This window comes from Betta splendens, chromosome 9 (assembly GCF_900634795.4).
Source record: "Betta splendens chromosome 9, fBetSpl5.4, whole genome shotgun sequence".
Lineage (NCBI taxonomy): Eukaryota > Metazoa > Chordata > Actinopteri > Anabantiformes > Osphronemidae > Betta > Betta splendens.
Window position 1 is genome coordinate 4,623,268 of NC_040889.2, and position 19,751 is coordinate 4,643,018.

Below are 19,751 nucleotides of genomic sequence, written 5' to 3' on the forward strand. Positions count from 1 at the left end.
ATGAGACGTCAGCAAAAGCCAACAGCTGACAGGCAGCACAGAGCGTGCGCCCCATCCGGGCCGGGCTGTTGGAATTCATACCAAAGCGCTAGTTTCATATCGGCTGACAGAGATGATGGAGTGTTCAAATCAGTTCTAGGAACCTCGCCTGCGTGAAATTCATTAAACACTGAAGTGAGTGGAAAGCATAACATGCGAGCGCCATAAAGGACGTATCCCCTGCGACATTTTGCATTCGGTGTGTCATATTTCACGTTCTGTTGAATTCAAAAGCCTAATCTCTCCCTTTTACTGAGAAGCGGTAAAAAGCCCCCCGCCCCCGTGGTCTTTAAGTTTCATCACTGTCATTCTATATAAGGAAGCAAAAGGCTTCAGCATGAGCATGCAGTCTGCTGCCGGTCAGCAGAGCTGTGAATGATGATACGAAGGACTATTTGGTAGGCAAATGGCAGGAAGATGAAAAGAAACGAGGCAGATGGAGGAGACTTAGAGGCAGTATGTGCGCAACGCCATATATTCCATCAGACATGTAGACTGTATGAAGAAAAACAGACCAGGATACTTTACATATTACAGTATCTGGACTTTTCAGGCTGCCAATGCCACCAATGTGTTACGCTGAAAGAACAATAACTACAGCAGCAGAAACTGGTTGAAATATAAGCGTGCGTCCTTGAACACGCCATGAGACAGACTTTTTATGTCGAAGCATTAGTGGGAAGGATTCTGCTTCTAGGAGCACTATTGTGTGACAAAAATAGTTTAGTGTGACCCAAACATGAAGTAAAAGAAATGATGTGATGAAATGTTCATCCCATACATGACATTTATACATTCAGGCACAATCCAGAATGTGGTGACATGATGTGCACCCTACAGTAATTCCATTATCGTCTCATAGTTAAGTTACCTGCAAAGGTTGACAGTTGTCCTCTGGCTTCGACCCACTGCAGGACACAGTGTCTGTGAGACACAAAGAATAATGAATTTCAGTCAAGAACTCAATACAAGCTTATTCTAAAGAAAAAAAAAACAGACAATAAAAGCAACCCCACCTTCGACCATAAATGGTTGAACTGTCTATTATTCAAGGCACTGAGGTGTGGGAGGGGCTGGGGGTTAAAATACCATGCATGGCTGCGGTGGCATTAATGGCCGCGTTCACTCCGGCTTCCTGTCTTGGCCTGCGAGCCGCTCATGCAGGCGAAGGAATGGGGGATTACTGAGCTCATTCACAGCCTCAGACGGGCCTTACACCTGGCCATAGAAGGACGTTGAGGAGGAGAGGATTTCATGTACGCCGTAGCGAGGCGCACACACAGTCTGCCACACAACCTTTGGAAGCCCAGGGCCACAACATCCATAGAAGGCAGGGGTCTACTTCCAGGGGACTCGGGAGTGTGTGTGTGTGCAGCATCGGTGCATCATGGGTGGCTGATTGGCCCTGTGACACTCATGGATTACACAGGATAATCCTCTATGTCTCTCTCACACACAAATCAACACTCGGTCATTGTCCACGAACAGACTTTATCCTTTCAAGTATGTAAGACTCCGTGAACTGCTGTTGCACCAGCTGGACAAGTGCGGGGCATTATGACATAACATTCCCACTAACAGTTTAATAGAAAGGTTAGGTGCTCGCTAGCTCAGAAGCTTTATTCAAATGAAGCACTAACAAATACACATTTGATCTAAAACATGTACTATAATTAACCAAATACCTGCTTTAAAACCTTTGCTTCAGTGTTCTCTTGCTGGATGTATGAAGTAACATTCTTTCTACAGAAGGCCGGCTCGACTCTTTATTTTTACTGTTAATCCCAGTGAGTTTGAGCCAGGGCTAAGAACAGGGAGAGTGCAGGGTTCATGCTAGGGTTAGAAAAATATTAATCTATATTTAGCGCTACCGGGCTTGGCTTCAAGAGGTAGTTCTGGGCTGTGTATGCCGATATTAAAATGCTCATGTGCTTAAATGATTTCAAAAGTGATCCTTATAATTAAAGAGCCTATATATTCTGTTAATGCACTACTGCACAAAAAAAGAACATAAGAATTTGATATGTTTTCACAAAGTATTTGTGGCCCCATGTTCATCTTGATGCCCCCACTCACCTTCATGCTCTTCCAACGCACCCTGCTCTGCCTGGGCATCCCCAGAGAACGCAGAGAGAGGCGTCGACATGTCCCTGACGTCTGCCTCTACTGCTCCGTCCACCACTGTCCACTTCTCCTCGCCCTCCTCCTCGTCTCCTCTCCCTGTTATTTTCTCAGTTGACTCCTCGCGCGTGCTCTCCTTCTGCCCGTCCTGCAGCCTGCAATTTCTTTCCGCTATCTCGTTCTTCAGGAAGTCTTGGAGAGCAAACTCCTCGTCCCAATACAAGTCGTCGCCGGGCTGGAGGAAAGCAGAAAAAAAGGGGGTTCAACGCCATTATTGCATATTTGAGATGGTAAAACCCTCAAACTTTTATGAAACAAAGTGTCAAGTGTGTCATTCACAGTATTTTACTCATTCTGAAAGTCAAAGTCAAGCCTACATTATTACAGTGCCTGCTTATTGTATGACCAAAGACCAATGGTGCTGTAACAGGAATGTTCAAGCCTGCACCAGAGCATTTTGCAAGACGAGCAGTGAGTAGGTGTGCGGCCGCGTGTGTTTGTGGGCGTCTGCGCGTCCTCTAACTCGCACTCAGCCCGCTTCTACCAGCTCCTCCATCTGTCTGGAAACAGTATGAGCTCTGTTGCTGCTTGCCAAGCAAACCATCCAGCGCTCTTCTGCTACGGCGGATGAATGTTAATACGCATGACAATTAAGATTTATGTATGGATTTAATGCCAATAATCACGATTACTTTAATCAGTTTTGCACTGACCTCTTCCTCTGGTGCAGGCGTTTGACATGAAGCCTCTCTGCTGTCCTGGGGTGTCTTTAACTGCTCCAGCTCCTCACACAGCTGCCGCTTCTGGTTCTCCTGCTCCTGCACCCTATGTGTAATCATATAAATTTCCCTTTAGGATTATTAATGTCTTTAGAAAAAAAAACTGGATGAGACATCAAAGCATTCTCAACTGTCCACAAAGTTATTAAAACAAATGCTCCGAGGTCCTATTAGACAGTACAGTGGACATACTGTACCCAATCCGCAGGCCCATGCAGTGTCCCATTCTGTTGCCCAGGGTGACCAGCGCCAGTTCTCCGACTGGCCCAGAAACAGTTCCTTCACTTTGCGGTTCCTTTACTCCAGTCCTGTCCCAGCCAGACCTTCTAATCTCTAAACTACACAAAGACACTCAAGTGTGTCCTGCAACGTCCTAATCCTAGTCTTGTGTTACCATCCAGTCATCCAGCACAAGATGCTACTATACCTACATGGAGCCTGCTCTTCCTTTTTTATGTCCTGTTTGAAACAATATTAAAAGTTCCACAGATCACCCTGGCAACGGCGCACCAGTAAATCCCAAGTGGACAGCCCGACCAGCTCTCCCCCTCTGATCTACTCGACCAACACTAGCTCAGTTATATATCTGAAGGGGATGTCCGTCTCTATGAACACACGTGCAAACAGAACACGCACAGCACAAGGCAAACTCAACCGCATCAGTCACACTGAAAACCAGAAACGGCTCCAACCCAAACCCAGTGAGGCGAAGCACCAGGGGGTCAGCGAGGTCAGTGTAACTGACAGGCCTTTCCTTCTTCCCAGTGGCCGCGCACTCAGCAGCACATAAACTTACTTAACTTCTGTAAAATGACTTTTCACACTTTAAAGTTATGTGATGTAAATACATTTCATCTGCTTAACCCACAGGGTCATTTTCAGAGGAGTAAGTACGAGCGCATCTATTGTATTTATACAAAATGCAAATTCATAAATATGGATATCTGACAAACAAACCTAACATCACTGGTTACATACATAAAACCCTTGTTACTAGACAGAGCTGAAAACAGCACCTTTGGACGGTCAGCGAGGCCACTCATCTGCTCCTAATGGCTCATGTTCACTTTATACTTTTTTTTTTCTAATTACTCAGATTTAACCAGCTTTCAGCTCTCTCACTATTGTCTTCTTCAGTGGCGTCGGTATTACCATATTTAGCCAGAATAGGAATTCTTTAGCTCTGCCTACTAGGGTTTAATTCAGCCAATGAAATCCCGGGTGCTGAGAGAAACTCTTCTTTTAAGAAAAAGTTTTTCTGCCTTACAGATCTTTAATTAGATCTGCAACTCGGCTCTATTCTATCACTCTGGTATTTTTCTTTCAACCATATTTTCTAAAGATTAAACATCACTCATTTGAGCTTTTAGCGACTCATACACTGACTGTTCACTTCTTTTGTACACAGCCTTACATGCACAGGCAGTGTATACTTAAAAAAACAAAAATAACAAAAGCACAACTTCTACTCACCTGACTGAAAGGTGGAGTATGTCAGTACGGGACCTTCGCATGTTACCAGCCATTTTAATTAGCTCCTTTTCCAGGGAGTCTGTGTACTGGGCCAGCTGGTCCAGGCTAAGGTCCCAGTCAGCCCTCCTCGCGTGCAGCTCGGCCTGCAACGCCTGTAGGAAGCAAAGGCCGAGAGGTCAACCTCACGCTTGGGTGAAAGGCCGCACGCTGCCAAACAGCTCTAATCTGCCTTTTCTGCCGCCACAGAGCTCTGACCCAGGACTGCAACAAAATCCGGCAGCCGACACACTGCAGAGGTAACAGAACGCAGCCCTGTGCTAGTACGGTTCTGCTTTACTAAGGATTTCGGTCTCATTTGGTACGTTTACTGCTGTATGGCAGTACGTGGCTAATGAATGCGCAGTGGCAGCAATGCAGGGGGGGGGGCGTGCGACACAGATACAGAAAGTCATGGTGAGGGAGGAGGGGAGTGGGCTGTGTTCACAGTACAACTCACTGACTAAACTGCACCTTGGATGGGGACTGGTGGAGTGTTAGATAAGCGAGTGATCTCTCGGGGAGGAGAGACAGTGGGAGGGAAGGGACGAAAGAAAGAGCAGATAGGAGTCCAACAGGTGGGGAGAGGGAGAGAGAGAGAGACAGAGAGAGAGAGGGATGGAGCTCAAATTATATAACAATGATTTAAGACTGAAAAACAATGTCCTGGTTAGTTTTTATATAAATAAACACATAGATGCACTGTTTATGACCTGAAGGCTGGCGTCCATGTTGCCCCTGGGATGTGAACAGTCATCCAACAAGCCTCTAACTGTAGACAACATATAGTCGGTTTCTTCTCTGAAATCGATTTTCTAAAAAGACAAGGAGGAAACATTGATAGTTTATTCACATTTACCAGACAAAGTCTGGTGTAAGTCACGCCTGCACTGATGCAGAATCCTATCCACCTACCAGCTTGTTTAGGAGGCTCTGGAACTCCAGAGCCATTTGTTCAGGGCTGGGTCCCTGCAGCATCAGTAACACCTCCTTGTCCAGTGTCTCGTCCAGTGGGCTGACTAAACCCATAGTTGTGGACAAATGTCCAATTCCATGTTGAGCCTAAGTGAGACAGATGAAGTCTGATTATTACAGAGAATTGAAGCCACAAGAAGAGTATTCGCCTGCCTGGACAGAAGTTGGCATGTGATGTCAAGTGGTTGTCAGGTGTAAAGATAGCATTTCTGTGTAGGATGGATTTGAGTTTATTTGGTCGACTACTACATAAAGAATCTAAATATTCTGACAGATATGAAAATGACAAAATTGGACAAACATTATACCGAGAGGGAGAGATACTAAGCTTATGAGTCACAGCCAGGGAATGACAGTACTGACCTCCTGTGGCGACTGCGCCAGAGCTAGTTCAGTCTGTAGCGATCCTGAGCTGCTCTGGTTCAACCTGTAGGCCACCGACAGCGACAGACCAGCACTGTGAGGAAGAGGAGTATGGAGGTAAAGGGAAGCCCAAGACAGGTGCAAGAGTTTATGAGAAAAAGGTTTAGCTTCTGCCTCAAGCCTTCATTAATGGACAGCCCAAACCCTCATTGGATAACTTACCCAGAGAGGTTTGGGTGCATCATCTGCATTTGGCTTTCCAGTTTGCTCTTGTCTGCCCTCAGCAACTTTAATTCACAACAGAAGAACATAGTCCAGGCCATTAAATATAACGTCCTGTACAGACGCTACTTTTTTCTGGCACAGCTCACAGTTACATAAGGTGTGTGTACACACAAGGAGCAGGTGATGAAATTCACATAGTATGTCAGCCTTTGCAGGCAAAATACAACGAATGCACAGGTTGATACCCTGTGACTGAGAATCTCTGTACAGCAAAAACACTGATATGGTCAAATTTATTTTAGCCAGCAGAGACCAAAAAAGCAGGGTCATGTACAATCAGAAAAACAGCATTTCTGGGAAACTAGCAGGAGTTACTGATGTGTGATCGATGAAATGGTGTGATGCGAAGATCAATACACTGACCTCTGTGATGGAAGAGTACTCCTCCACTGTTGCCTTTAGCTCATCTATCTGATTGGTTTTCTGTAAAAGGAAATGACACAAAACAGATTCCTTAGACAATAAAAAAAAAGACGGAAGGAATTAATTTTTTTCCGTGATATATACAATATACACTCTGTTACATTTTATGCAAAAATTACAAAACTGCAAGAAAATAAGTTTGTTTTTCAAGTAAAATTAATATTTAATACGGGTTGAGGCACTGACCTCTAATATCACTGCCTCCTTGTCACTAACCACAGCATCAAAAGAGTGAATTTGTAACTGGAAAGGAAAGAACAGTTGCATACCAACAAAGTGAGCACACATTTCTAACATGCTGGAAAAACATGTACAATTCAATAATAAAAAGTACAAAATGCAGAGTAGAGATCTATCAGTGAAATATCTATCTATATCAATGTTCAAGAGAGATAGGGAGTGGATGGAGAGTAAAAAGGTACCTGAAGGTCAGCATTAATGTCACACAGCTCTGTGATTCTCTTCTGAAGCTCGTCCGTCTCCATGGTGACCTTGAAGTTCTGGGGAGCAACCACATATTTAGAATACCTGGTTACATGCTTTTAACCACAAACAACGTACTGAAGGAAGATAGTGTTAATTATATGTATTAATAGCAAGTATGACCATAAATCCACCAAGGAGACTAAAAGTCCCTTTAGATGGTGAAGTACCTCTTCTTGAAGAGAAGCAATCTTTGCAATCAGACTCTGGTTCTCTTTTTCCTACAAATAAGACAATCCATTCACAGCAGCTGAGCTTTTTTATTAGCCCCATTTATTTGTTCCGTTATAACAAGTTTTTTTTAGAATACTACAGCTCTAATTGATGTTTGCCTTTCACTAACCACGTGCTTGCTGTGTGCGGAGGCACGAGCTCGGCCTTCTTCTGTGCAGCTCAGAGTGGCCTTCATCTCCTCTACCTCCTCCTTCAGCATCTTCTCCTTCTGCGCTATCTGCTGGTTGCTGTGCAAATAGACAAAGATATGGAACCAAACAAACCACTAGATGCCGCAGTAATGTGTGCGCGTTGCTGTGTCCACCTTACACCCTAGCCTGGGTGCGTAGCTCCTCGTTCTCCTCCGCCAGCTTCTGGTTGCTGTCCTCCATGCCCTCCACTACTTGCTTTAACTTCCTCACCTCCTCCTGGAGCTTTTGGTTGCTCATCTGAAGGTCAGCAACACAATACACCAGCTCTGATGTCTCGCTGGTGGTGGAAAGATGACAATACCTTAGCTCTGTAGATCAATAGGGTTTTGCTACTTTGCACTTTTAAGGTCACTTTTTAGATCACTTACAATTCTACTCTGGACACCTCTCCTCCAAACGCCTCCAAGCTTCCCGACGTGATGTTCAGCAGCATGGACCTTTTGGCTGAAACGCACACCTTTTTAAATCTGCAGGTGTCACATAAAGGACATTTATTAATGAAGGAATCACAGGACTCACCACAGAGGCTGTCTCGGAGTTTGGCTGAGTCTTGGGTGACATCAGGGGTCGGCTCCTCCCTCGATTTACAACAGCATAAAAATACAAGCCATCAAAATGTGCAGGATGCAACCATTATATTCTGTATAATACTACTGTATGTGTCGGGCAACATACAATTCTCCATCCAAGTTGCATCAAAATAGACCAAAGGTGTCAAATACATCTTGAATATGGACCTGACAGGGTGTAAAAGTGCAGTGTGATGATGCAAAAGCGCCTCAGACAAAAGGCTCACTGTTAAATGTTGATATGCACAGCTGAATCTATGGGGGGGGGGGGAATGATCAGCGGTCCCCTCTCATCTGATGCATAAGCCGCCTACACAGCTCCATCTACTTGCATAACTCAAATAGAATACCAGGGTGGCTCCTGTCTGAGAGACTATAAACAGGACCGGCTAAGATGCTGGATGTTAGAGAGGAGGAAAGCTGTGATGGCTGAAGGAAACGGCGTTTAGCCAAAGATGATTATTATTTCTTCCACGCACACGAAAATTTTTTTAAATGTACAAACAACATGTTTTCATTTTTAAGCTGGAGGAAAGAGGCATTTCACTCATTATTTCCTCTCCTCTCATTTTCACAGAAATGAAACCAATAATTGAAGTGACGCTTGACTTTCCTAAGAATTGCCTAGAGTAGAGGTTTAGCATTTATGAAGCTCTATCAGCCTCGGTGCACAAAGCGTCGGCAGAAAACAAGCGAGTGTGACAATACTTTTCTCCACACACACAGAAAGGTCATGCAGCCACAGAGCAACACACGACAGGAGCTTGAATGCAACTTAGCCCCCAACCCCTAGTCTTAATTCAAACCACACGTAGATTCTACTGAATGTCCTTCTCCAAAAACCACACATGTAAAGCACCAGCCATTAAAACTCATATATTGGTTGTCCAGTACCCGTGGTTGCGGCACTCATCGATCCACTCCTTCATGACGGCGTGGTAGGTGTCCAGATCGATAGAGACGTCTTTGTGTTCTGGGTCCAGCATGTTACACAGCTCCTCCAGGCCACTGTCCTCCGAGCCCCGACTGGTCGTGTGCCGCAGGTAGTCAACGATGTGAGACACGTACACTTTACCTGGAAGAGCATCAGGAAGGTTTATCCGGTTGCAACATGATCTGTTATTTGGCGATGGAGTTTGTTCTAATGTTTTTCTATGGGGGGGGAGGCAACAACCTGTACTTAATCTTCCTGTGTTTTCTTTCTTCATTTTAACACTTCACGCCCCCGGACGATTTTAAAACGTCGTGACTTCAGATGTGGATTATAGGTGTAGGCAGCGGTAGCGTCACCATGGTGACGGTAAGAATCTTCTAACTTCTGTGGTTTCACACGTTTCTCAGTGTTGACTTTACTCCACACTGCCCACAGTCATCAGAGCAGTTGGCTAAACAGTGGACCACTTCTCTGCTCTGACACAATCTGCATTCAGTCACCACTTCAGATCGTGAACAGACTAATATCTAAATATCTGAAAGGATTTAATGAAAACCTGGGTTAAGGAGCAGATACTGGTACTGCTTTCTGGTTCTTTTAACACCTTGAAAGAAGTTAATTGATGTGGTGTCAACAGTCACGAGGCGTCTCACAGGCACAGTTGGAGGCCGACAATAAGTTCGGCTTTATACAAAGGACACGTCACTATGTGTAATTGTGCCTGGGGGCCGTACCTCGCCGCTGGGTGTCACACGCATGGAAGATGGTATCCAGCAGATTCTCCTCACAGATGAGACTGATCTCGGCCATGCTGTCCTTTCGGTTTTCGGAGCCGGCGGAGGTACCTGAGCATCAACGAGCAGCACACAGACGCACACAAAGACCGCATTGAGCTGAAGCGAGCACGTGACAAGTTTTCTTTAGGCAGAAAAAAAACAAAACACGTGACGTGGATGAAAATTATAACTTTCAACAAAACCTTTTTCACCCAGCGCATTCGAATGCATCTCTTACTACTTGTCATTGTAGCGTCTCCTGAGCAAACTAAAAACACGACCCCCTGAGGGACGTTGATAACTTCATCCCAGCTGAGCGGCCGCTGCTCCTACCTCCGTCTCCCATGGACAGTCTTTTCACCACCAGAGCGGGGTAGGGCAGCTCGTACTCCCTCAGGTTCGTCGTGTCTGCAGAGCGGAAGTTCAGGTTGTAGGAGAGGGTGCTGTGGCTGGGTGTGAAAACATGCGACACGTCGGCACTGTCGCTCTCGCCCTGCACCGACTGAGGCCCCCGTGTGAACGTAAAGTACGGGGAGTCCTTGGACTGGCCCGTGGGTGTGGAACAGTACTTCTGCCATGTCTTCACGTGCTTCGAATCACTCCCGTCAGCGCCCCGTCTCTCTCCCAGGGTGCTGGTGATGGTGTATGTGACGTTGGCTGGCACGGGGGAGCTGTAGGCGGGGGTGGAAGGCGCGGGCCGCAGGGCAGACTGTCCAAAGCTGCTCCTCCGGGACGCCGCGGAGCTCGGCATCCCCATCCCTCGCTCGCTCTCCTTCCCCCTGGCCCTGTCGCCCTCGTCTCTGTGCTGGGCCCCCTTCTTCAGGATGGCTTCCAGGTTGTTGCGGAGGCCACACTGGGGGCTGTCGTAGCTGGTGGAGGACAGCTTGGGGATCTGGAACGGTGAGTTGGGCTCCCGGTCACCACGCCACTGGATGGTCTGCAGCTTGCGACATATGCTGTCCACGGGGTTGTGGCGTCGACTCGACTGGGGCGTGCAATAGTCCATGCTGATGGCAGGGCTGCGGCGCTGGCTTCCTGGCTCGGGGAGAAGCTGAAGTCTGAGGGCAGAAACAGAAATGCATTCAGCTTATTTTGCATCGTAAATAAATGACAACACAATGAGTCATATTTAGGATGTCAGTTAATAAGCAGCTGACGTAGTGAGGAAAGCTGGTCAACAAGCAGGATCCCCACACAAGCAACTCCACATGAAGTTACAACAGTAAAGAAGAACCAAAGTAACGCAACATATTTTACTTTAAATGCTAAATGTGTAAGGATTGTGGAGAATTGTGGTTAAATTCACAGCATCATCTACTTTAGCTCGCGATGTGCCGTTTAAATATAAGAAAGTGTATTTATCGCAGTGTAACTTCCAGAAGTTTAAATGACAATTATTGAAGACATTTAATTGCAGGCAATCGCATTTGCATTATGAGCAACATGAACAACATGAACAACATACATTTAAATATGCAGATAACTAAGCTACGTCACAGAAGTCGGGGACGCTTATATTTCGTTTAGCTAATTTATAGCAACCCCAAACACGCGCACCTGACCGACAAGTCCAAAAGCCGTCACGTCGCCGTTTCGCCGTCTAATTTCTTCAATTAGTTGCAAAGCCGCATCTTTTCTTATTACCTTGTAGAGCGTCTGCGAGCGAACGTCCGCGACGAAATGTTTGCCTAACTGTCCAGACGCACGGCGAGAGCACGCGCACAGGTGGCTTGCAGCTCGCCGCTCGAGCCAGTAAGAGTGGGGATACCGCGGCGCGCGCCCGTGGCGGTGAAACTGGAGGAGCAGCGCCCCCGTGCGGCTCGAGGACGACACAGCAGCCAATTTAAAGTAAATAAACGAGTTCATAGAGATTGAAAAGCAGAAAATGAAACGAAGAATCAGCATGGAGCTGCAGACGTTAAAGGACCTGAGTCTCCTCAGGAAGCACAGCTGAGGAGTTATTTTTCCAGTCCAGTATATCTGACAGAACACATAGAGAACACATGTGACATGAAACATGTGACTTTATAACTATGATGTGCTACTGACATTGTGCAAGTGGACATCCTATCGTACTTTGGGTCATTGCACCACTAACTGGGCTGCTTTCAAGCTGAGCAATGAGTAAGAGGTTTAAAGAGAGCAACTTGGAAGGCCACAGCGGGCTTCATTTCAACACAGCAGCCACCGCTGAGCCAGACGTCCCTCCTGCTCTGAAGGTAATGAGCCTATAATATTAACTTGGAAACTACTGGTCTGTATGATGGGAAGAAATAGACCTACTGTTAGTGCAACCTCTTCAAGTCAGGTCATTGTTTTACTGGATACATTAAGAATAAAAGCTAACTATTAAACTATTTATTTAGACTATATATAAATATGATTTTCAGTGAATATATTAGAAAGTCAATTTATATATGTTTAAAATATAGCTGTGATATAACAAATTACAATTACGCATGGGGTAAAAATCATTCAAGAGGTTATGATGCTCCAGTGACCCAGCAGTAATGCACTGTATGAAAAACACAGGGTCACAATGACCCAGTGTTGCACAGGTATATTGACCCCATGAAGTAGATTTACCTCAGTGATTTTTTAAAGAATAGCTAAAAAAATAAAATGCAAATAAATGTGCACCTTTGTGGTTTCGTCGACAGGAAAGCAACAAGCTCTCTGCTACTTCAATGGGGGAAAACAGTATTCCAAGCTTTAAGGTAGTGTAGTCATAATTGTGTGTGTGTGTGTGCGTGTGTGTGTGTGTGTGTGTGTGTGTGTGTGTGTGGCAGCGCCCACCCTCAGTAGCTGCTTCAGCTGCAGCATCTTGATCGCTCCTTAGCTTCCTGACACTTAAAGATCCCCCGAGTCGCAGCATGCAGATGTTATGCCGGCATCGTCTGCCGTCGCCACGGTGCGGTCATTCAACTTCTACCTGTTGTCACTCCAAACACAAGGGAGAATAATCCAAAAGAAGTGTGCAGAGCGTTTAAAAGTCACTAACATGAGAGAAGGTGCTCCCGCTTTCGCCTGCCGTCATCCTCGTCCCCCTGCTGCAGCCCGCTCAGCACAATCCACTTTCCCAGCTCACACTAAGTAGCTGGAGCTTTGCTTGTTTTCTGACCCTGGGCGACTGAGCGGCAGACGGCAGCGTCGGGAACAGTGGAGATTAGAGCAGACATGTGCAGACGCCTGCGGGAGGAGCACAGGTGCCAGCATCCAGCGCCACTGAACACGACCTGGAGAGATTCACTGTCAATGTTATTCTGAGGGTTTGAATAGATTGATAAGACTGAGTGGACGGAACCTGAATGTTAAAGTGAGATGGATTTGGAAAACTCATTTACCACTTTTGTTTAAAAAACATCAAACAAATATGTAACAGTGACAAAAAATCATGCATGGAATAGAAAAGTGCATGACTACTTTCACACACGGCGCTTCTGTGGTTGCTTGGCACAGTCCTACGCTGTAATCCAGGATTAGGTGCAAGCGGGCAGGAGGAGACAAGTCAGTCTAATCCGGGCCAACTTGAACCTGCAGAGTAACTGAGTGAGCGTTTGGCATCGCATACAGTAGAGCAAGAACAGCAGGAAACTCTCATTCTGCTCACGCGTCTTATGACACATGGCTCCAGGCCTGAAGTTACAGTCGCTCCAAAGAGGGAGTACGTAATGACCTTTGACCTTAGAATGTAAAACATGAGAAAGACCAAAACACTCAAATCAATTTAAAACGTAGCCACTAAAACTATAACTATAAATCAAGAGGTAATGAGGAAACAATTTTAAAAGGCGACTGTCATCTGTGCTGTTTCCTATCAGGCCGCCGACCTCGTCGTCCGGCCGTCCTCGAGGCCGAAGGCCAAACAGCCCACGTTTAGCTTCGGAACGGCCTTCACTGACCACATGCTGAGCATAGAGTGGACTTTGAGCGAGGGCTGGCAGACGCCACTCATCAGGCCACTCGGGAGCCTGTCGCTCCACCCGGCCTGCTCAGCCTTGCACTATGGCATACAGGTACATCTAGCGGACCTCCTGCTTCGTCTTAGCTAATATATTTATGTAATATATTTACTCCGACTATTTATTGTAGGAGGCTTGTTGGTTCCTTTTTAGTCAAGTGTGTTTTGCTCTTTTTCCCATTTCTGTCGTTGAGTTGTTTGAGGGATTGAAGGCGTACCGCGGGGACGACAACCGCGTGCGCATCTTCAGGCCGATGCTCAACATGAGCCGCATGGCCCGGTCTGCACGGAGAGCCTGTCTGCCTGTAAGAGCATATGGAGAAAATGGCTCCTTGAATGAATGGATGGTTATAGAAACAGCTGTTTCCATCCACCAGGCGTTTGACCAATCAGAGCTGCTGGAGTGTATCAGACGGCTGGTAGAGCTCGACCAGGACTGGGTTCCTCACACGGCCTCCCACAGTCTGTACATTAGGCCGACATTCATTAGCACAGAGGTAGGATGGGGTGCATCGTTTCTAACACGCCTACTGATTCATTTCATGAAATATTGACTGCAAACTACGTTTTTGTCCCCTGTTAGTCCTCCCTGGGGATAAAGAAGCCCACCTGCGCCTTGCTGTATGTGATCATGTGTCAAGCGGGCTCCTACTTCAACGACGAGGCGGAGCCGGTGTCACTGTGGGCGGATCCAAAGTACACGCGGGCCTGGAAGGGAGGAACTGGAGACTGCAAGATGGGAGGGTGGGCAGCACAGGCTCAGAGCAACTGCTTTGACACGAGCAGTGACGTGGGCGTAACACGTCATTTGATTGGGGTAGGAATTATGGAGGCGCTCTGTTGGCTCAGCATGAAGCCATGGACTACGGGTGTCAGCAGGTGCTGTGGCTGCACGGAGGGGACCACCAGATCACCGAGGCCGGAAGCATGAATATCTTCTTACACTGGATCAATGAGGATGGGGGTGAGTCATACTTCTTCTTCTTTTTTTATTATTATTATTATTATTATTATTATTATTACACAATAAAAAACAGACCATGTAACAAATGAACCCCTCTTCAACTCTCTCTGTGCATGAAACCTTTGACAACCGCGACATCTACTGGCAGAACAGCTTCATTACACCATCTCCGTCCAATTCTCAGAATTAATTAATTATTTTTACTTTTTTTCTTTTTTTTACAACTTTTGTTATGTCTAATAACGTATTTATTGTTTACTGCTTCAGAGGAAGAGCTTGCGACTCCACCACTGGATGGCATCATCCTCCCAGGCATTACCCGACAGAGCATCCTGGAATTAACCAGTAAATGGGTGAGAAACACGCACGCACGCGCACACGCTAACACAGTTGGATGCATTTTTTTAATTACTCTTTCTATCAGGGGGGGTTTAAGGCGACAGAGCGCTACCTGACCATGGGTCAGCTGTGCACCGCTCTCAAGCAGCAGCGGGTCAAAGAGATGTTCGGCTCTGGCACCGCCTGCATGATCTGCCCAATAGGACGTGTTTTCTATCAGGGGGAGGTAAGCGACACACACACACACACACACACACACACGCGCGCGCGCGCGCGCGCGCGCACGCACATACTGGAAAAACTTAACAGTATTTTTGAACCGGCCCAGAAACTCTATTAATTCAACTGCTCTGTGCGGTCCAGACCCTGCGCATCCCCTCCTCCCGTCAGGAGATCAGCTCACGGCTGACTTCACGGATAGCGAAGGCGCTCACAGACATACAGGTGGGTGCAGTACACGAACGCGCAGCTGTTTCCGGCAGCTGGTTGCGCGTCCTTTCCACCCCTCCGCCCCCAGGACGCGTTTCTCAGTAACAAGTTCCAGCAATTAGCAAAACTTCGCTAAGGCACGAAAACAAATAAATACTCCTCCGTTGAACAAAGACAAATATTCAATCTAAAAATGAACATATGTGGCGTCGCCGTAATTGCGTCGCAGGGCCGTTTGCTAAGTGGTTATTATGTAATTCAATGAGATCAAATTACCAGTTATGCTCTAAACAAACCCCCATCAGGGCTCTTTTATCGTACAAGCCTGCAAGAACATAATAAGTGATTAGAAAATGAGTAATGATTCGGTGATATGGCCTAAAAACGCGCCACCTCGACAGTCGACGGCGCTGGTTTAAATAGATTCACGATGTTATTGCTGAAGGCCTGCGTTGTGTTAATGAGTGTGTAATGTATCACTGGCTTTCTGTTATTGTCTTCTGTAATGAGCCTATTATTAGTCGGGACATGGGCTTCAATGTGATCCTCCTTTTCCGACCGAGACCCTCACGCGCGTGAAAACTCCTTCCGACCCACGGAAACGAAAACCTGTCACCGTTGATCAGCGGCAAAGGTGGAATCCGACCTCTGCATCATCACGCAGTCACGGTGTGTGTTGACCACGCATTTAAATGCGATAACATCTTCCTTTTTTGCAAACTCCGCCATTCTCCCGTTAAGCTCGCAGCAATTGCGCAAAAACCCAATTATTGCCTCAGCCTTTTTGTGATCTTCAAAGCCAGATGCTGCAAATGAAGTGAGTAAGTAGGAGAGAAGGAGGAAAAGGAGGAGGGGGGGTGGGAGGAAGGCGCAGGGGAGGGGAAAAGGCGGCTGCGAAGCTTAATGAACAATAAAATCGACAAAAAGCTGGAAAACGCCGCGCTCCTTCCGCCGCGCTGTTAAATCTGTTGACATTTCATTTGGAGGGAGGCAGCGCAGTCTTATCCCCCCCCCCCCCCCCACACACACACCACACACGACCCCCCCCCCCCTCCCGGAGACAACACTGTGCAACAAACAAACGAGTGGTCTGAGGCAGATGAAAGATGGGTTTACTAAGTCGCCCTGCTGTTCCTCTTTCAAGTTAATTAGAAATCACATTCTTTTGTTTCCCCTTCGCAGGCGTTTATTTACTTTCTCACTTCGACCATTAGAACAAATTTGCAACATGAGACACAAATAATTGGATTTGTCTTCGCGGCTGTCACGGATTGGGAAACATTTTGTTTTGATTTTTATTATGGCCCCCTTCCCTCTGTTGTGTTGTGTTCCTTTTGGTGGCTGAGTTTGCAGATTCGCTCGCGGATATTTGATTAAAAATTTTTGATTTGTGTTTTCGCTCGGGAAACAAAAAAGAAATAAATAAAAAATTAAGCGATGGTAGAGGAGAAAAGTTTAGCGCTCGGTGACGCGTCCGGTTGTGCGACTTTTCGGGACGGGGGACGATCACGTGACCTTTTCCCGCCACCTTTGTTCTCTTGCAGCTCGGACGCGCGCGCAGCGACTGGACTTTCCTGGTGTAGCGCCGATGGGGGAAACATCACTAAGGACACATCATTAAGCTAAAGCGAGGGCTGTAATAAGCCGGATCCTTTGTGGAACTGCGACCATTTGAAAAAGTTGTAGCCTCAAAGTCTGTCACCACCTTCTGTAAACTGAAATTAATGACAAACACACAACTGTCCGATATAATTATCAAACGCCGGCTAATGTCTCACGCAACACCGCACAACAACTTACAGTATTTCAGCCAACACAGTTTCTCCTTCTCTGCCGCTTTTCATCTTTTTTTCTAACTACTGTAACATTCAGGATACAGCATGAAAACAGTGACACATTAGTGAGAGTTACAAAGAATTTCACATCACTTGTGTAGGAGTTACAAAGCAGCTACAGTATAAGGAGACTCATAAGGCGGCGTGGTGTAAAAGATTAATATATAGGGCAGGGATTTTAAGCCCTATGTTATTCTGCACAGCTCTGACCTTTGAAGATGATGTTAAAGACAAAACAAGTTATATATATATATATATATATACAGATATACAGTTATTTGTTATAGATGAATACTGCCATTTGATGCTTGACTCTTGCTGTGATTGTTGGAGGAGAATGTGTCAAGTGTTTCAGAAACAACAATAAATATTCATGAGATAAAAACGTATGCATTTTTTAAAAATAGCAAACAAACCAGTTACTGCACTGGACAGGATGAGAAAACAACCAGTAATCCATTGAGGAATCGGAGCCAGACTCTGTTGAGACACAGCCGCAATCCTTGATGGTGTGGTGTTTTCCTGCCATCTTTCACACACGCACGCACACACACACACACACACACACACACACACACACACACACACACACACACACACACACACACACACACACACACACTTACAGAGAACCTGGAACAGAACCAAAACCATAAGCATGATGGAATCATAACAGAAAGCCATCAAATCCGAGAGCACTTGGCTGTTTGGCTTTGCACACACACACACACACACACACACACACACACACACACACACACACACACACACACACACACACACACTGGCACACATCTGCACACACAGATGTGCACAGTTTACTCCTGTACTTCGGGATACGCCGCTTTAAGGGAAACTCAGGAGCTCCCGTACAGTAGGTTCAGGCCTCATTAACTGGGCTCTGATCTGCGTCCTCTCGGAGCCAGTGGCTGTGGCGTTCGTGCAAGTCTTTGTGTGGCCCAGTGGCGGACTGGATGCGTTTTGGCTCTGGGTGCAGACAGCTCATGTTGGCGGCGGCTCCATCCTCGTGCGCAGTGGCACAGCTGGTGCAGAGCCCAGTGAGTGTGCATGTAAAACGCACACTTCCAAACGTGCCTGCGTAATTTAGGCCACTGCTGGAGTCACCGCTGCACAACTCTCCATCTTATACCCCAGTGTGGATGGGTCCGACTGTATTTCATTATTATTTATTATTACTGCTGCCTTAGTCACACAAACAGATCATAAAAAGCTCCAGCTACTGTGATTAAACCCGCGTCCAGACAGGTGACAACCCCTGGCGTCACCGTCTGAGGGGATGCGTGTTGACTTCAGTTGTAAACCGCTCCAGCCAACTTGATGTATGGCTTCATATTAACTGAGAGCTGACAAGTGTTGACGGCTGGTTCAGTCAGAGAGCTGATGCTCCTCTGAGGCAACAGTTGGACTGATGGCTGCTAATAAGGCTGAAATATCCACCTGAACCCACCCAAGATGCACTGGCGACTGAGTCAGACGTCTTCACTGTTCATTTCAGCCGCCGATTGTTGTTTTAAGGCAAACGGGTTAAGAGAGCATTTCTTCATTTCCACGTAGCTCATCCATCTCTTTAATTCCCCTCCCGTCCCTCTGCCTCCTCTCACGGAGACCAGGGACCCCGGCAGTCCGCTCCCATTCAGCCCCGGAGACGCAGATGATGTTTTAATTGTCACTTCTTGTTAAGGCGGCCGTGACATTCACGCAGGGACAGAGGGGAGGCGGTCGGTGTAATCAGAGGAAATGGAGAGAGAGAGAGAGAGAGAGAGAGAGAGAGAGATGGCACTCGTTCAGCTACTAAGAGTGGTGTTTGGCTCTGAGCAGTGTGCCTCCCTCTCTCCCTTCCCTCTCGCTCGCCCCACCGGGGCATGATCTGATTTGACAAGCGCAACGCTGTCATCTTGAGTTTGTCCAATTTGAAATTCTAATTAATGAACTCGGCGCCACTTTGTGTTTTTGTCGTTGTTTTTGTTGTGCTCTTCCCCTTCCCCATTCCCCGTCTCGGGCCAGTTTGCCTTCTATTCGTCTTTTCTCCCCCCCCCCCTCCCTCCCTCGCTCCCCCAGTCTTCTTTGCAGGCAGCGTGACTGCAGAGGCCGCCGGTCGCTCTGGGTGAGACCGCGGTCTCACACCACAGCAGATGATATCAGTGGCTTTGGGTCACCCAATTAGAATCAAACTGTGTGCGTATGTGTTTGTATGTGTGTGTGTGTGTGTGTTTGTCTTTGTTCTAGCATCCTAATGAGGAACAAGGAGCAATGGCGGCTGATTACTGATGCTGAAGGGCAACAGCGTCGGTCAGCCTGTCTTTCCAGAACTTCACACGTTTGCTGCGCACTCGGAGGAAAAGCCCATCCCCTCACACTTTGTGCACAGAAACCCCTGTCTTTTTAACAAGCTTTTATACAACTAAACCGCAATTACAAGTAAAGTTTCAAGAAAGGTACTAACGTGGTTAAAGTAAGATAAGATAAGTCATCATATGTCATGTCTTAGTAACATTACGTAAATGAGAAAGTATACAAAAGT

The 19,751-nt window shown here is 46.6% G+C and overlaps 2 protein-coding genes across 16 annotated transcripts in view; one reads left to right on the plus strand and one right to left on the minus strand.

Moving 5' to 3' along the window:
* lrmp (lymphoid-restricted membrane protein) overlaps window positions 1-12,742 on the minus strand; it is a 23,652-nt gene extending 10,910 nt beyond the window's left edge. For 4 of the 12 annotated variants that reach the window (XM_055511611.1, XM_055511608.1, XM_055511610.1 and 1 more), the window contains exons 1-20: window positions 11,326-11,448; window positions 10,015-10,739; window positions 9,640-9,750; window positions 8,866-9,046; window positions 7,922-7,980; window positions 7,771-7,846; window positions 7,521-7,679; window positions 7,321-7,438; window positions 7,148-7,198; window positions 6,917-6,994; window positions 6,681-6,737; window positions 6,435-6,494; window positions 6,009-6,073; window positions 5,787-5,880; window positions 5,364-5,510; window positions 5,162-5,263; window positions 4,413-4,564; window positions 2,874-2,985; window positions 2,116-2,395; window positions 911-963 (exon numbers count right to left, since the gene is read on the minus strand). In XM_055511611.1, the coding sequence (XP_055367586.1) occupies window positions 911-963; window positions 2,116-2,395; window positions 2,874-2,985; window positions 4,413-4,564; window positions 5,162-5,263; window positions 5,364-5,510; window positions 5,787-5,880; window positions 6,009-6,073; window positions 6,435-6,494; window positions 6,681-6,737; window positions 6,917-6,994; window positions 7,148-7,198; window positions 7,321-7,438; window positions 7,521-7,679; window positions 7,771-7,846; window positions 7,922-7,980; window positions 8,866-9,046; window positions 9,640-9,750; window positions 10,015-10,687 (2,628 nt within the window). In that variant the 5' untranslated portion in view covers window positions 10,688-10,739; window positions 11,326-11,448. Of the gene's footprint in view, window positions 1-910; window positions 964-2,115; window positions 2,396-2,873; window positions 2,986-4,412; window positions 4,565-5,161; window positions 5,264-5,363; window positions 5,511-5,786; window positions 5,881-6,008; window positions 6,074-6,434; window positions 6,495-6,680; window positions 6,738-6,916; window positions 6,995-7,147; window positions 7,199-7,320; window positions 7,439-7,520; window positions 7,680-7,770; window positions 7,870-7,921; window positions 7,981-8,865; window positions 9,047-9,639; window positions 9,751-10,014; window positions 10,740-11,238; window positions 11,262-11,325; window positions 11,452-12,477 lie in introns of those variants that run through there. The other 8 variants (XM_055511607.1, XM_055511604.1, XM_029161567.3 and 5 more) reach the window with 6 other exon arrangements.
* Window positions 11,594-17,772, plus strand: bcat1 (branched chain amino-acid transaminase 1, cytosolic). 4 transcript variants are annotated; one of them, XM_029164094.3, is made up of 12 exons: window positions 11,594-11,900; window positions 12,342-12,398; window positions 13,503-13,697; window positions 13,837-13,947; window positions 14,020-14,139; window positions 14,226-14,386; window positions 14,464-14,606; window positions 14,874-14,959; window positions 15,031-15,171; window positions 15,309-15,389; window positions 15,896-16,043; window positions 16,919-17,772. In XM_029164094.3, exons 1-12 carry the CDS (start codon window positions 11,802-11,804, stop codon window positions 16,993-16,995), a joined length of 1,419 nt encoding a protein of 472 aa, XP_029019927.1. In that variant the 5' UTR covers window positions 11,594-11,801; the 3' UTR covers window positions 16,996-17,772. The 4 variants fall into 4 exon arrangements, with proteins under 4 accessions (XP_029019927.1, XP_029019928.1, XP_029019929.1 ...); XM_029164095.3 differs by lacking the exon at window positions 15,896-16,043 and having other exon boundaries at window positions 16,919-17,771; XM_029164096.3 differs by lacking the exons at window positions 15,309-15,389; window positions 15,896-16,043.
* Window positions 17,773-19,751: the final 1,979 nt, after the last annotated feature.